This window comes from Anabrus simplex, chromosome 9, assembly GCF_040414725.1.
Source record: "Anabrus simplex isolate iqAnaSimp1 chromosome 9, ASM4041472v1, whole genome shotgun sequence".
In the NCBI taxonomy this organism is placed as follows: Eukaryota; Metazoa; Arthropoda; class Insecta; order Orthoptera; family Tettigoniidae; genus Anabrus; species Anabrus simplex.
In genome coordinates this window covers 101,202,196-101,219,596 of record NC_090273.1, presented here as the reverse complement: position 1 = coordinate 101,219,596, position 17,401 = coordinate 101,202,196, and the positions used below count along the sequence as shown (strand labels likewise).

Genomic DNA, 17,401 nt, shown 5'->3' with positions numbered 1-17,401 from the left:
GTTGGCGAAAAAGCGTGGCTTATAGCCTATAATCAATTGGTACGCACCAATATTGTCAGTGCCGATGAAACTACATTGTTCATTTGTTTTATTTTTTTAAAATGCTGAGGCCAAATGGACTTATGGTTTTAAAGGAGAAAATTGCCAGCCGACAAATGAACTTCGTTGCTATGCAGTGCACAGTGCACATGGAAGCGAGAGACTTCCTTCTCCTGTCATAGGAAAGTTCTAAAAGCCACGATGTTGAAGGGCGTCGGGCACTTTCCATGTCAGTACAAGGCATCTAAAAATGCAGACAGTACAGTAGGCCTAATCCAAAAGAATAAAGCATTTGCACAGGGGAGCCAGCATAATTTTTCCTCATCTTTGAATCGTGTTTTCTTCCTTTCGTTGCATGAGATTATGTTTGTCATTGTTTTATACAAGAGCATTATCTGAATAATGTAAATGCACCTTGTTGGATAAATTTCTGAAATAGTGTTTGCCATGGGATTTGAAAAGTTTAAACTGAGAATCAAGGTGATTGTATACATTAATGGGTCTTAGAAATGCTATGGCGGGATATCGTACAAGTATAGTCACTGTACTGTTGTTGTAATGTGGACGGAAGCTGTATTTGACGGAAGCGAGAGACTTTCTCCCCTCGTCATAGGAAAGTTCGATAAGCTGCGATGTTTTAAGGACATCGGGTACATTCCGTGCAAGCACAAGGCATCGAAAATGCATACAGTACAGTAATCCAGTTAATAAAGCACATGCACAGGGGAGCCAGTATAGATTTCTCCTCGTCTTTGAATCAGGTTTTCTTTCTTTTGATTTGATTGCGTGAGGTTATATTTGCTGGATAGTTATCCAAGTGCATTATTTGAATACTGTAAATGCACCTTGTTGTATACATTTGGAAATTGTTTTTTCCATGATATTTGAGAGCTTTAAACTGTGAAACAAGGTTAATTGCATGCAGTAACGGGTTACTAAATGCCGCAAGTGTTGGCATTTCCGAAGTACGTGTTGGCGGTTAATTCGAAATCACGTAATTCGAAGTCTGATTTTTGCGTCCCAACGACTTTGAATTAATGAGGTTTTACTGTACAAAGCTGGAACAGGTTCTCCCAGGATGGTAGTATAGTAAGTGAGATTGAATCAAGGTGCAGTAAAGATAATGCAATGAACTTGCAGGTGTGATCAACAGTATTCTGTAAGAAAGAAGTCAGCTCCCAGACTAAACTGTCTTTACATCGGTCTGTTTTCGGACCAACTTTGCTTTATGGGAGTGGAAGTTGGGTGGACTCAAGATATCTTATTCATAAGCTAGAAGTAACAGGCATGAAAGTAGTGAGAATCATTGCTGCACAAACAGGTGGGAACAATGACAGGAGGGTATTCAGAATTAGGAAATAAATGCTAAGAATGAACTCGATGGATGAAGCTGTATGCATAAACTGGCTTCGGTGGTGGGGTCATGTGAGGCGAATGGAGGAGGATAGGTTACCTAGGAGAATAATGGACTCGGTTATGGAGGGTAAGAGGGGTAGAGGGAGACAAAGACGATGACGGTTAGACTTACTTTCAAACGATTTAAAGATAGGAGGTATAGAACTAAACAAGGTCACAGAACTAGTTACAAATAGAGGACTGTGGCGGCGTGTAGTAAATTCACAGAGGTTTTCAGACTAAACTCTGAAAGGTATAACAGCCTATAAAGAAGATGTATGTAAATAATTTATTTAGAGGGATTGCATTTTATTGTCCAGTTTAAACTGAACATTCTTGATGTAGTTGAGAGAAAAATTGAAGATCTAAGAGTCAGACGATTATGATTGTTTGTGTATAAGGATGTTCTTTACGTAATTAGTTCATCATATTATAATTAAAGTTTTATTACCTACAATATATTTTTCGCCCCTAGATATCTTGGGATATTCAAAATCACCTTTGTATAGGCCATGGAGGCTCTTGCAGGATTAGAATGTAGAGGCTTCTGCTACTGGTAACAGCAGCACTAAATATGATTGATAAGCTCTTTGCCCCTAGGAATTAACTGATACTCATTTCCACCATAGGCCCAGTAAACTGTAGGCCAAGTACCTCTTCAGATGACAAGTCTAATTCTTAAATTTCTCTACTTTGTGGTAGGGAATTGTATTCCCAGTACTCTGGGTGAATCAAGCTCACCTTTACAACCTTGGCTAGCCAGCCCACATATTAAAAAATAGAACTTAAATTTGTTTTATCATTAGATTATTTCCTACTTTGGAGCTTGTTGAATAGGTAGCAATTGGCAATATGCTATAAAAGAAAATTGAGAACTTTCTTTTCATCTAGGAATTATCAGTATTTATTGTAAAGAGAAACTGTCAAAATATATTTTAGATTATACAATATTATTGACATGCTGTAACATTACTGTTCCTCAGCGTTTCAACATATCTGTAAAATTGATAATGTTTAAATGTGAGTCGTAATAGCAGGGGTTTACCTGTTGGCCGTCCACCCTAATGACCCCAAAAATAATCAGATAAGGCAAAGACATAATCTTCTTCTTATTATTTTACATGTTTCCTCTGCACTATGACAGAGTCTGCTTTTCAGCACATTCATCTCCATTTGACATGATCCAAGGCATCTTTGGTGGTGATGTTCACAAATTTCAGATGAGCCTTAATACGAACTATCTGTTGTTTCTTAGGTCCACCACGTGGTTGCTGTTTGTCAGGATCTAGACATACAACTGTCTTGCTATTGAGTCTTCTTTGCTGTTTGTGACATGTGCAGATCATCTAAGCTTCTTATCACACATTTTTGCCACAATTGGTGTAACTCTCAGTCACTGTCTTAACGTCGTCAATCAAAGTGTGGTCAAATTACTTTAGTCCAAGATGCTATCGGTGCATTTGCATCTCCATTACATGTAGGACCTGATCATGTTTTGCTATTGTTGGTTGGCACTCTGATCCATATAGAGTGACTGGGCAAGCTACTGTTTTATAGATCTGAGGCGTAGAGGCATGTATCACACAGACCTCAGTTAACTGGCGCCACATCATCCAGGTGGTGCTGATATGAACACGCATTTGGAAGACTATCACGATTATTGCTAATGAGGGGCGATGTGATATTATTAACAATTATTAAATCATGATTAATTGGCAGTTGTGTGAGGAAAATCCATGGTTGTTTTCTCTGTGGTAACTCAGTGCAAAGATTCTTTTCTTTCTGTGATCCACTAATGATATGAACTGCATCTTTCTTCCCCAGCAATGCTGTCATTCCACAGCAAGAAGAAGGAAAGAGCACGGCCGAGGTTCTTACCTGATGCATCACAGCGCGGAGCGATCTTATGGCAGGTGGTACTAGATGACAGTGGACAGTCAGCTCTGGTAGACTGCTTCCTGGGCATCTCTACAGACACCATGGTCCTGATTGAGGAGCGCTCGCGGGAGATAGTCTTTGTCACACCTTGCAAATCCATCTTGGGATGGTCTGCACAAACCAACAGGTTAGAACTCTGGTAATGATGTTTCTTTCTCTAGTAGTGTGTTAAATCTAGAATAACAGAATCTTAACTGTAAAATATATATATCAAAGGATGTTACTTTTCCTTTATTGATTGTATAGAAACCAAACAGGAAGTAAAATAATTAAGTCAACACATAATATTTGAAATGTCAGATTATTTAAAAACTATTAATAAAGATCTTTTATACATTTTTTCTCTCATGAATTCATAGCATTTTAATTCAGGATATGGATTAGCAAAATACCACCAGTGTTATATTCTGTTGCAAATAATCAATATTATTTTTGAAAACTTTGTAGTTGTTCTGTTATTGGGTTTTAAAATAAATCCCCTGTTTAATATTTGCTGTACCCAAATCAAAAACATTGTAAGTTAAATTTTCAATTTGTATCAAGAGTTGAGGGTGAAAAGGGTTTTGGTCCTCAGTAGTTCTAGTCGTCAAAGCAGGCTGGATTCTGTCGCTCCTATTGTGTTCGTAGTTTAAAATGGAATTCAAGTGGATAAGGAAAGTTGATAGTGGAGTGCAGAAGGCAGGGAAGCAAAAAAGGAGGTTAAGAAAAAATGGGACAGTTCAGAATGTAATGAGGGTAAAACACAGTACAAATTTTATAACAATTTATTATAATGTTTTCCTCCTATTGAGTACAGTAAAGTGTTTTGACACATTGAATTTAAAATTTATACATGTTTCAGTCCTAGTTTGGGCCATCTTCAGTAGAAAAGTTTATTAAAGCATGGTAATAATTAAAAACAATAGTTTGTTGAGGAATGATATGTGTGACCAACAAATGGTACACTATTCATATCTTGAAGATTGAGTTCATGGTTCAACTGGATAATAGTAAAATGGAGGGTTATAATTTATAAAGTTCATTATGTTTGTACTGGGGTAATAAATCCTCTTGCCTTGAGTAATGTTAGAAAGATTCTTGATGTTGTCAAGGAAATGAATATTGGGTAATGGGAAAACAATTTCTAATGTGTGACTTGTATAAAGATGTGGTTACTTGCCAGTAATGTATTGAAACGGCAACAAATATTGCAGAGTTAGGAATGTCTCCTGTTGCCCAGTCGAATGGTGTGCTCCTTGCAAAGTCCCTGTATAGTACAGAATGATACCAGTAAGTCTGTAGTAAAGTAACTTAGCATCGTATTCACATAAAATATATTTTATCACGATATGTTATTACCTTGCAGTTTGCGAATATACCATCACCAAGGAGAATGTACCACCCTCCATATGCGAGATGGAGGGGATCGAGACGAGCTGATGGAGATTGTGGTCAGGTTACGAGCAGTAACTAATGGCTGCACCGCTCAAGAACTGTCACTTCGACGTAATCCAATGGGTCAACTGGGCTTTCATGTTCAGCCTGATGGAGTTGTGACTCAGGTGGAGAGTATGGGACTGGCATGGCAGGCTGGTCTCAGGCCGGGTGCAAGACTTGTTGAGGTAAGTTCTGATTGAAGTAGCTAATCTATGAGTCTGCATGCATGTAACAAAACTTACAGCATGACAAGTTGAATTAAGACCCTGGAAACCAAGGAATATAAGTGCTGATTCAGTCTGTTGGTGTGGCAGAGAAAACAAGATGAGTATGAGAGTGTGGACAATGAACGTGCTGTTGCTCTCCCGTTCTCCCTTTCTTCTTCTTCTTCTTCTTCTTCTTCTTCTTCTTCTTCTTCTTCTATGACCACATAGGATCACTTTAGTCAGTCCGTCGTTTAGGTCTCTTTGAAGGGATTGTTCGGGCTTTGCGGTCTTCCCAGTACTTCTTCAGACGCTCCGATCTTCGTGCCCTTTCCTCAGTTGAAAATATGCGTGTTGTTGGTTTGTTTTGTGTAAGGGTAAAGCGGAGGTTTGTATTCTTGAGTTTTGCATTCATTTTATCTTATTTGTGGTGTCTTCTGTTGTAAGGCCTATTTCCTTCAGATCCTCTCTTACTTCTCTGATCCATTTACATCCTGTTGTGGTATTTTTTGAGATGAGATTGTGTTGTACAAGTTGTTTCAGAAGTCTCGAATCCTGCATCCTCATGATATGTCCAAAGAATCCCAGTCTCCTCTTACGCATAGTATCTGTAATGGGTTCTAGCTCTTTGTACATGACTTTGTTAGGTATTAACCGCCACTGTCCATCTTTCTGGCATTTTTTGTTGATGCAGGTTCTTCCAATCTTCCTTTCAATTTTCTGAAGTCTGTCAGTCTTTGATTGTTTATTCAGGTAAAAAAAGTGTTTCTGCTGCATATGTAGCTTCCGGTTTTATAACTGTGTTGTAGTGTTTTATTTTTATATTTGTTGATAGACATTTCTTTTTGTAGATATCCCATGTTAATTTTTGTGCTTTAGCTAATCTATTTGTTCTTGTTTGGATTGAGATTTTTTCATTTAGGTTATGTGTTATTACTTCTCCAAGATATTTGAATTGAATTACTATTTTGATTTTATTACCGTTTGTGGTAACTTCTTTTAGTTGTGTTGGTTTTTGGGGCATAATTTCTGTATTTTCAAATGATATTTTGAGGCCAATTTTATTTGCAATGTTTTGAAGTTCTGATATCTGGGTTTTCGCTTCTTTTATGCCCACTGCTAGTAATGCTAAATCGTTAGCAAATCCCAGGCAATTTGTTTTGATTTTTCGGCCAATCTTTATTTTGGGGGGGACATTTCCTAAACCATTCCCTCATTACCATTTCTAGAGCAAAATTAAATAATAGTGGTGAGAGCCCATCTCCCTGCCGTAGTCCAGTTTTAATTTCAAATGTGTCTGATGTGTTCTTGTTATGAATAAGTTTGCTTGTACTTCTTGCTGTGGAATTCTGTTTTTTTTTTTTAGTCTGTTGTATACATTGTGTCATACTTTTTCATTAGTCAAGAAAACTGACTTGTCTAGCTATGATGGAATGACACACATGCAGCAAAGTAAGATGGCATAAAACAAAAACAAAATAAAAAAATTAATGCAGAAGATCATGTACAGTAAAACCTCGATTATCCGTTCTAATGCACGGGAAATGGTGAACGGTTAATTAAAACATGGATAATCCATACTACTAATTTTAATGGACTTTAAAGTACATAAAATACATACCGTATAACCTTAAAATGCAGTGCATTAAACCCTCTTTAAAACCAAAATGTAGTCAAAGCTACAACAATACATACTAATTATTCACCTAAATTACATAAATAATTTACCTGGTGTCATTTAAGCTGCTTTAAAAAAATCTGTTACTTTTCTTTGCACTCCTACAACTTATTTTCTTCTTTATGTCCATTCTGAGCTTTCTAAATACAAGAATGTCTGAAAAATCCGTATCGTCCTCTTGCTCCAAGAATTCCATTAACGTTTCAGCCGACTGCAGTGTGGTCTGAAGCGGTACGCGATTGTTTGTGATGCACTCTTCTACCCCATCCCCCTCACTTTCACTTGTCACTTCGCAGCTGACTGCCGAGTTCCCGTTCCTGCTTTTATTTACTGTTTCATCATCAGTTAAAACGTGATGCCCAGGCAATACATCGTCAGTATGAAGCCACTCCTCAACGTTACTTTCATCCACTTCTCCAAAATGAATGTTATTTTCAATAGTCTTCAGGATATCTTTGATCATCAATCCCTCATTTTCATCTTCATCAGTGAACCCATGAAAATCGTCGGCGAGCTCTTCGACATCAACATAAAATTTTCTCCACGATAGAGTGATGTTCTGAGTGGTTACTAGATCCCACGATTTCTGGGCAAGATAAAGTGCTTCTTTAAGATTGAGTTTTTTCCAGAACTCAACCATCGACGTTTCTTCGGAAAGTAAGAGGCCTAGCAATTCCTGTTTATAATGCGCCTTAAAGGTTGCGATGACACCTTGGTCCATCGGCTGAAATAATGAAGTTACATTAGGTGGCAAATAGGAAACAAAAATATTTCCATCCTTTGATTTCAACTCGGTATCAAGAGGGTGAGAGGGTGCATTATCAAGAAAAAGGACAGCCTTTAATGGCAACCCTTTGGATGCCAAGAAATCTCGAACCTGCGCAACGAACTTATTATGGAACCAAGTCCTGAAAATATCGTGTGTCATCCATGCAGATTTGTTATGACAATAATCTACTGGGAAATATTTCATCACTGTTCCTTTGAAAGAACGCAGATTTTTTGCTTTACCAACAACAGCTAATTTTAATTTATGGTCGCCACTAGCGTTCACACAGCACAAGATGGTAACTCGCTCTTTACTAGATTTGTGACCAGGAGCTGATTTCTGTTCAGCAGCTGGTAGTTTCTTACTGCTGGGTAAGCACTTCCAATAAAGTCCAGTTTCATCGGCATTGTACACTTGACTTGGAACAAAATTGTATTTCTCAATTATGCACTTAAACTCATATCTAAAGTATTCTGCTGCACTGCTGTCACCACTTAGTTTTTCTCCTTCGATATTTAATTCTCAAATGCCATGTCTGTCCTTAAATCTCTGTAGCCAACCATTGAACGCTGAGAGCCCCGTCTTTTCATGAAAAATTTGTGCCTGCTTTGTTATCGTAGGACCACTAACAGATACACCTTCGCCTCTCTTTTGCTGAAGCCATGTAAATAATGTAGCATCCAGTTCTTTTAAACATGATGCTTTCATTGATTTTCTTTTAGCGAGTCCATGCGAATTGTCAGAGCTCGCTGCAAACTGCAGCGCTTTGTCCTTATTCTTCATTAGGTCCTGCACTGTTGTCACACCCACACCGAACTCTGATGCTAAATTTGAGACTAGTTCACCTTTCTGTAACTGTTTTGTATGGTTAAAACTACACATTTTCTTTTTACTGCAGATTTCGATCTCAACATTTCTCGCCTGTTAGAACGGAAAATAAATGTTCAACTTTATCAGTCACTCTCATATTTTTTTACTTTGCACTATGGTACAGAATATAGCCTACCTGTCTACTAATAGCGGAGGTTGACTACGACGGACAGGTAGGCTGGTTTCCGATTCCTGTGCATTATGAAATATTTACGATGCACTAGCCTGTGGCGGAAATATTTAACCTTGACAGAGAACGATATAAAAGATCTATGTACAGTACTCAGAGATGTTACACGCTACCAAATAAGTTGTAGGTATCATTCTGAAGTAGAAATGACCAGCATACCATACTCTATGCTCCGTGGGCTGGGAGAGGGCATGTTACAGTACATTATTCGTCAACAAAGGAATGGATAATAAAGTGTGTGACTGTTGAATTTGAATAGCATCCCTCTTCTTTCGTAGCAGTTAAAAGTTAAATAATTTTATGCAACATAAAATTACGTGGTAAAAGAAATATATGAAGTCATGTCTCCAATGCCGATTGCTGGTCTATGTGCGTGTACGTACAGTAGTTACTGTACGTTACGATCGTAGACTCAGGAGTCGGAGAATGTACAGTCGCTCCAAAACAGAATACTGTATCAAGATACCTTGACGTCAAGAGCCGGGCTGAGTGGCTCAGGCGGTTGAGGCGATGGCCTTGTGACCCCAACTTGGCAGGTTTGATCCTAGCTCAGTCCGGTGGTATTTGAAGGTGCTTAAATACGTCAGCCTCTTGTCGGTAGATTTACTCGCACGTAAAAGAACTCCTGCGAGACAAAATTTTGGCACCTTGGCGTCTCAGAAAACCATCAAAGTGGTTAGTGGGACGTAATACCAATAACATTATTATTATTATTATTATTATTATTATTATTATTATTATTATTATTATTATTATTATTATTATTGACATCAAGAGTACACTCATTCAATTTTGAAGCTACTGTACATTGCTTTTAAAAAAATCAAGATTTTTTTTTTTTTTTTTTTTTTTTTTTTTGCGACGGGTAATCCGCAGAACGGTTAATCGAGAAACAGATAATCGTGGTTTTACTGTATATCTATCAAGTGAACATCGAATGATACCCAAGATGAGAAGGTAATTAATGAAGACAAATAAGGAAAAATTGGAAAGCTGTCCCTTAAACACATGGTGACCATAACGTCCAAAAAATTTGGGGGCAATTCTGACATTCTGAGGTCTGACTCAATGTCCCAGGAAAATAAGTCCTGAATTTCATCCTGATAAATTAATTCACCTTTTTTTATTCATGAAGGAATAATAATAGCTCACTGACACCTTCTTACCAGAGCAGGATGAGTTGAAACTGTCATCAGAACAGCGGTTGTTGTCTGTTGTGAAGGAACTGAAACGAGACATAACCATTCCCAAGTTGAAGAATATCTGTGAATTCATTTTGTCACTTGCTAGAACTAGTGGGTCCGTACAGGACCATCCTCAATAGCATCCTTTGTAGAAAGAAGGTTGTCAATAGTTTATAATTCCTGGTGACCAGAGAAGTCATCATCCAAATGAATGATTTGGAACCTTCTTTAGAAATGTATGTGAAATTGAAAAAAGACAAAAGTCATAATCATCAATGTACAGTTCCAGTTTCCCGGGTACTGTTAATGAGCCTCTTCCACTTCTTCCTGTCCATATACAACTTGTCATGGACAACATCATCCACTGTCCATCCTCTGGTAATTAGATTAACCTTGATCATATCCATCACTGGGTTTAAGGTCTTGCTTCAGGTCTTTTCCCCTCCACCTGTTTTTCCAAATTTCTTCTAACTGTTCTTGCAGGCTCCATCCTCATCACATGCCCGTACCACCATAGTCTGGATGTGCTAATTCGGTCTAATAGGGATGTCTTTATTCTGGCTTCTTTCCTCACCTCCTCATTTCTTAACTTGTCCATCTTGGTATTCTGGATGGTGGATCTAAGAAATTTCATCTCTGATGCTTGCAGTCTTGATGAATCTCTTTTTATGAGTGTGCACGCTTCAATCCAATAGGTCAGTATTGATATGAAATAGCTGTTAAACATTATCAGTTTGGCCGGTTTTGGAATCAAGTCATCCCATAAAAGTGTTCTTACTTGTTGGTAGAATTCTGATCCCTTTTGCACTCTGTTTGTAATTTCCTTTCTGACCAAATTATCACTGGAGATTACACTTCCAAGGTAAGGAAAATTATCCACAAAAGTACTCTTGAATAAGTCATTGGTCATCACAGAAGTACTGTATGATTGGTATTCATTGTCGGGACCATCAACGGCTTTAATTGTAAACATTGAATGGAATGGTCCTGGGACATTGTACAGATTTCAGAGAATATTTTTTTAAATTATTAATAATTCATTCATACTACCTATGATTATTCTTAGTTATTCAGTGTCAGAAATGAATACAGTAGATAAGAAGCCAAAGTCAGGTGTGCTTTATATCAACCCATACCTGTACTGTATCACAGCAGCTAAGGAGAGGACCTGGAGGTGGTTGTGGTGTTGTTAACTGTCCAGTATGAACCATTCATCTGTTCCAAGTTTCGGTTCAGGAAATATGGTCACTGTACATATACAGTACTTTTTCTCTCTCTGGGAGACATAATGTTGAAATGTTTCTTTATGGTGAAGTTCTTGACTATCTTTCACATACCTGTCAAGTTACGTCCTTCTTTCTCTCCCTATTTTACTCATCCAACTTGATATTGATATTATTTTCCATTCCATGTATAGTCTGGATTAATTTTTCTCCATTCATTCCAATTTCCAGACAAACACACTGGATTGGGTAAGAACCAAAGTCCTCCAGTTTATTATATCTTTCCACTTTTCTTCTTCATTTACCTCTTGCTTTGATGCTTTCCACTGCAGAGTCCCTCCATGTCATTGTTGTCCTCTAGTTCTCCTTCCATCGAACATTTTCTCAAAGGCTTTCTTCAGAATCCTCCCGTTTTGCATTCGCATCTTGTGCCTTAACTACGTTAAATTTGTTCAGTCAATTCTTTCTTGCAATTTACGAACATACTATTTTCTGTATTTCATAATTTTGTTTTTTGTTTCATGTGGTCTTTCACTTTGCTTCACTAATAGCCATAAATCAACACTATATCCCTGTATCTTTTATACACTGTACCCTTCTCTTTTGTAAAAAATGATAGTAATTTCAGCTGTAGCTATAGAATAATATGTTTTAAACATTATATTTTCTTGTCTTTTTTTTCTCTCTCCCCAGATATGTAAAGTTGCTGTTTCAACTCTCTCTCATGACCAAATGGTGGATTTGCTCAAGACATCTTTGATGGTAACTGTGACTGTTATACCATCCCTGCCAGATGGAAGTCCCAGACGGTAAGTGTATATGCATTTCCAGGATATTTATTTATGTAGCCTTTGGTTACATCTTTAAAAATTAATATTTACAATTATCTTAAATTAGAAACTAATATCCTGGCCATGAATATAGTCCATTGATCCCTCCATCATAACCAGGAACTCTGTTGAATTGCCAGGGAAAGCTCTCAGAGGACATTTGTGAACTACTGTACATAGTGAAAAGTCTGCTTTTCAGTACCACTGTCAAACTTGGAGAAGTTACTTTCTTCCACTTGTGCAGGAAATCAGCACACCTGCCAGTGTTGGTTCTTATTTGGTTAAGAACCGACCAGATCTTGCGTGGCAGTTCAAAGCCAGGTGGCTTGGTCGATACCATTTAAGTTAATTAAGAGAGATAGTAACATAAAAAGGAAAATATAATAGCAAAAACACAGTGACAGGTCAATGTGAGAAGAGGGAGCAGCAGAAAGAGGAGACGAGACAATCTCCACGTCTTCATACACTGCTGTCTTAAAATTCTTCACCTTTCTTTATCAATCCCAGCTCTTCCACATCTGTTTCTTCTCAGCCCCCAATGTGATGGTTTCAACTCTTCAATGTTAATTTGAGATGTGTAGGATAAGAAGAAAGCCATATATAGACAGGACAAGAGAAAGGAAGAGATATATGAGATGAATATGGGTGGTAAAAGATTAGGGCGAGGACAAACACAGAAGGAAAAATGAATCCCAACGGGTCATTATAAGTAATGGAAAAAAACAAAAAAGTGTCAAATCAGGTTATATTAACACACCGAAGACTGACCCTGGAGCACTCCGTAGTACTGAAGACCGGCCCCGGAGCCCTCCTTAGTACTGTGGCGAGTGATTGTGGAACCATTTCTGTTTTCTTGACATGACGCACAATAAAAACACGTCAAAAAAGGTCCAATCACCACCGCATGGGCAGTAACTAATGCACTAATGAAAGAGCCAAAACAAACTGAGTTAGCAATAGAGAAGGGAAGGAGGCAGTCAAGCTCAGAGTCCACGCATTTGTTGTTCATCCTCTTTGTCGTAACATAACATTTCAAACAATGGAACTAATGAAAGAGCCAAAAGAAACTTCAGTTGGTGATAGAGAAGGGAAAGAAGCAGCCAAGCTCAGAGATTATGCATTCCGTTATACATTTCCTTCGTTATAACATTATGTAATGTAATGTAACATAACAAACAATGTTTCTTTAATTAATTTTAACCAAAAAATGTATTTTTTAGTTACAATTTTTTTTAAAATTAAATTTTTTAATTTAAAATTTTTTAAAATTAAAGACGTTCTTCTGTACTAACGTGCATACAGTGGTAGATTTAACTTTTCTCCACCCCTAGACACAATTGAAATAACTATGGTTAGTTGTTTTACGTCGCACCGACACGTATAGGTCTACTGTTATTTATAAGTTTCATTTCCGTATTGATGGATATTACTTTACAGAAAAACAATATATATACAAATCTCCACCTTATCAATACAAATTTATTTTACATTAAGCAAGTAAATATAGTCAAATAGTCAAGACTAGTTTCGACCCCTAGGGGGTCATCCTCAGTTGACATGCAATAAAAATTGTATTGTTCATAAAAACATCACATATAGTGGTAAAAGTTTGGACTAATTTAGACTGATCATTAATGTTGGTATGTCTAATGCATGACTAGTGTGCATCGTTCATGAAGACACATATCACCTTACTGCTACTACCATCCAATTTTAGGTTATATAATATGGAACACACATATGTTTGTGTAACTCAACAGTGGCAAGTTCAACTATGTACACAATTGGCTATTGATTAGTCACATGAAAGTACAGAACACTGGCTTGAACATTTCTGATTGAGGTATCAATGCAACACCTTGCTTGCATACATCCTAGAAGCTAAATTCAGTTTGTAAGGCCCATTACTTCTGATTGAAACTTAGTATGAAGTTAAAATTTGAATAAAAATATTTGCTAATGTAGACATTAAAATGTTGTTAAAATGGGCATATAGTCAAAAACAGTGGTATGTATGCCACACATGTCTAGTTAAAAATACATTACATTGATGTTGTTTATGTGCGGTACAACATGTACACTGATTTGGAATAAATGAGGTTTGTATATATAGTGTTCCAACAAAATGGATCCATAAAAATATTATATGTAAAGACAATTGGTATTATAATGATCCGCTGCAGATCAGGTAATGCTGTTTATTTATCTGGAGATATTATTGGCAGCTACAGATATTGGAGTTATTAGAATATTAATGGAGCATGTTTTCTTCCGTAGTCGCGATGTTTATAGTTGGTGGCATTAGTCAAATATGTTGACTTTCAACATATTTGACTAATGCCACCAACTATAAACATTCCAACAAATAACTAACGAAAAGATAGAAAACATAGCCATACAGAAGCAGAATACCTTAAACAAGAAACTTAACGCACTCAAGGCATCACTAAACCAAACCAACCATACACAGTATAGACAACATATTACTGTTTCTACAGATAACAACCAACATATTTTCCATCCCCCACTCCAAAACCTAACTAACACAACATTCAATGAAAAAGAAACAACTATACTGAGCAAAGGACCAAAACATAACTGGAAAAACAATTCAGTATTTGAAAACATAGCCACTATTATTACTGAAACAGAAGATGCTCTAAACAAAATACCCCAAGAAAAACAAAATGAAATTAGATATGAAATTAAAAAAACACTACCACAATATGTTGATAAGATCACTCAAAAACCTCAGAATCAAGATATCACAAACCAAACACAAATTAAGGTACTCAAAAATAAAATCCAGCAAAATAACCTAATAGTAACAAAGGCAGATAAAGGAAACACTACAGTTATTATGGATAAAGAGGAATATATAACAAAAACAAAAACCTGCTTTCAAGATGAAACTTTTCAAATCAAGACTAAAGATCCTACTAACAGTATCCAGAAAAACTTAAAAATTCTCCTAAAAAACACCAATTTTCTTTTGAACGAACAGGAAACTGCAAAATTAACCACCATGAATCCAGGGATACCTACAGCTAAAGCTTATCCTAAGATCCATAAAAACAATATTCCTATGAGACCCATAATAAACTATAGACCAAGCCCTATTTATAAATTATCCAAATACATACAAAAATTCCTTAAAAAACATTACGTTTTTCAAGCAAACAAAACCATAAAAAACTCAATAGATTTCTGCAACATTACTAAGAATATAAGAATAGAACACTTCTACAAGCTAGCAACATATGATATAATAAACATGTATCCCAATATACCCACACAAAAAACTATCACTATCATAGAATCCAACCTTCATAACCACAGTAAGCTAAGCAAATTGGAAATAGATGAATTTATTAAACTTTTACAATTCGCTATCAATAATAATTATTTCAAGTTCCATGACACCATCTATCAACAAAAAGGTTTACCCATGGGATCACCAATATCAGGCATAATAGCTGATATATATATGGATTACTTAGAACACCAAGAAATTAAAAAAATAGAAAATATCATCTATTGGTGCAGGTTTGTCGATGATGCATTTATAATCATGGACAATAGACATACTAATGAAAACATAATCCTAGAACAACTAAATAGAATAGATCCCCACATTAAATTTACCATGGACACTGAACACAACAATACCATAAACTACTTAGACATATCCATAACCAGACATAACAACCACCTAACATACAATATATATAGAAAACCTACCCACACATCAAATACAATAAAGATAGACTCCACCCACCCACATGCCCATAAAAGAGCTGCATACTATAGTATGATTCATAGAGCATACAACATTCCACTTTCAAAGGAAAATCTAAATAAAGAACTAAACACAATCCATGAAATAGCAAAACAAAACGGATATAAAAGAGAAATGATAAACCGGATCATCAATAAAGTCAAAAACCAACCTAAAACCAAGCTAACCAGAATCACTAAAAATAAAAAAGAATATGCACTGTTTACTTACAACAATAACCATATACATCCCATAACAAATATCTTCAAAAAACAAGGCCTAAAAATAGCATATAAAACGGCACGCAATAACACCAACATACTATACAATTCCAAATCAGTTAATAACATAAATAAATACAATCACTCAGGAGTCTATCGCCTAAAATGCAACGACTGCCGAGCCAGCTATATAGGACTTACCGGTAGAAGTTTTATAATACGATATAATGAACATGTAAACGCCGTCAAACACAGACATTTCTCAGCTATGGGTCAGCATATTGACGATCAAAAACATAATTTCACGGACATTAAGAACGACATGCAAATCCTTAATATGAATCCAAAAAGTCCCTTGCTCAGTATAATAGAAGAATTTTACATAAATTTAGACAAATACGTGAATCCAAACTCCAACCTAAATGAAAGTATAGACAAAAACAATATTCTTTTTCATGCAGTAATTCCCTTATTAAAAGATTTCTATATCAAAAGAATAAGCAAACAAAAATCGATATGTTCAAATCAATCGCCCCAAAACCCTCTCCCCTCCAACCCCACTCCCATCACTAACACTCCACCCATCCCCCCAAACCTCCCCTCTACCGCCGCTAACTACAATCTCAGAGCTACACGTATCAGATCCCAACAGGCAGCTACAAAGAACGCACGGTTCCAACATTTTACGTAAGTAAAACGACATACGATTCACTACTACATTTTCTATCCACAACATTATCACACTATTATTTCTATTTCCAGACACTCTACCTTGTTTTTTACAACATATAAGCTTCCAGGACAAATCAACGTGCACCAAGACGCATAACTTTCAACATATTTGACTAATGCCACCAACTATAAACATCGCGACTACGGAAGAAAACATGCTCCATTAATATTCTAATAACTCCAATATCTGTAGCTGCCAATAATATCTCCAGATAAATAAACAGCATTACCTGATCTGCAGCGGATCATTATAATACCAATTGTCTTTACATATAATATTTTTATGGATCCATTTTGTTGGAACACTATATATACAAACCTCATTTATTCCAAATCAGTGTACATGTTGTACCGCACATAAACAACATCAATGTAATGTATTTTTAACTAGACATGTGTGGCATACATACCACTGTTTTTGACTATATGCCCATTTTAACAACATTTTAATGTCTACATTAGCAAATATTTTTATTCAAATTTTAACTTCATACTAAGTTTCAATCAGAAGTAATGGGCCTTACAAACTGAATTTAGCTTCTAGGATGTATGCAAGCAAGGTGTTGCATTGATACCTCAATCAGAAATGTTCAAGCCAGTGTTCTGTACTTTCATGTGACTAATCAATAGCCAATTGTGTACATAGTTGAACTTGCCACTGTTGAGTTACACAAACATATGTGTGTTCCATATTATATAACCTAAAATTGGATGGTAGTAGCAGTAAGGTGATATGTGTCTTCATGAACGATGCACACTAGTCATGCATTAGACATACCAACATTAATGATCAGTCTAAATTAGTCCAAACTTTTACCACTATATGTGATGTTTTTATGAACAATACAATTTTTATTGCATGTCAACTGAGGATGACCCCCTAGGGGTCGAAACTAGTCTTGACTATTTGACTATATTTACTTGCTTAATGTAAA

General features: G+C 36.4%; 1 protein-coding gene across 8 annotated transcripts in view; it reads left to right on the top strand.

Moving 5' to 3' along the window:
* LOC136881241 (signal-induced proliferation-associated 1-like protein 2) overlaps positions 1-17,401 on the top strand; it is a 697,164-nt gene that overhangs the window by 635,997 nt on the left and 43,766 nt on the right. For 5 of the 8 annotated variants that reach the window (XM_068229252.1, XM_068229256.1, XM_068229255.1 and 2 more), the window contains exons 13-15: positions 3,259-3,511; positions 4,718-4,973; positions 11,599-11,714. In XM_068229252.1, coding sequence (XP_068085353.1) covers positions 3,259-3,511; positions 4,718-4,973; positions 11,599-11,714 — 625 coding nt within the window. The remainder of the gene's footprint in view (positions 1-3,258; positions 3,512-4,717; positions 4,974-11,598; positions 11,715-17,401) is intronic. The other 3 variants (XM_068229258.1, XM_068229257.1, XM_068229254.1) reach the window with 1 other exon arrangement.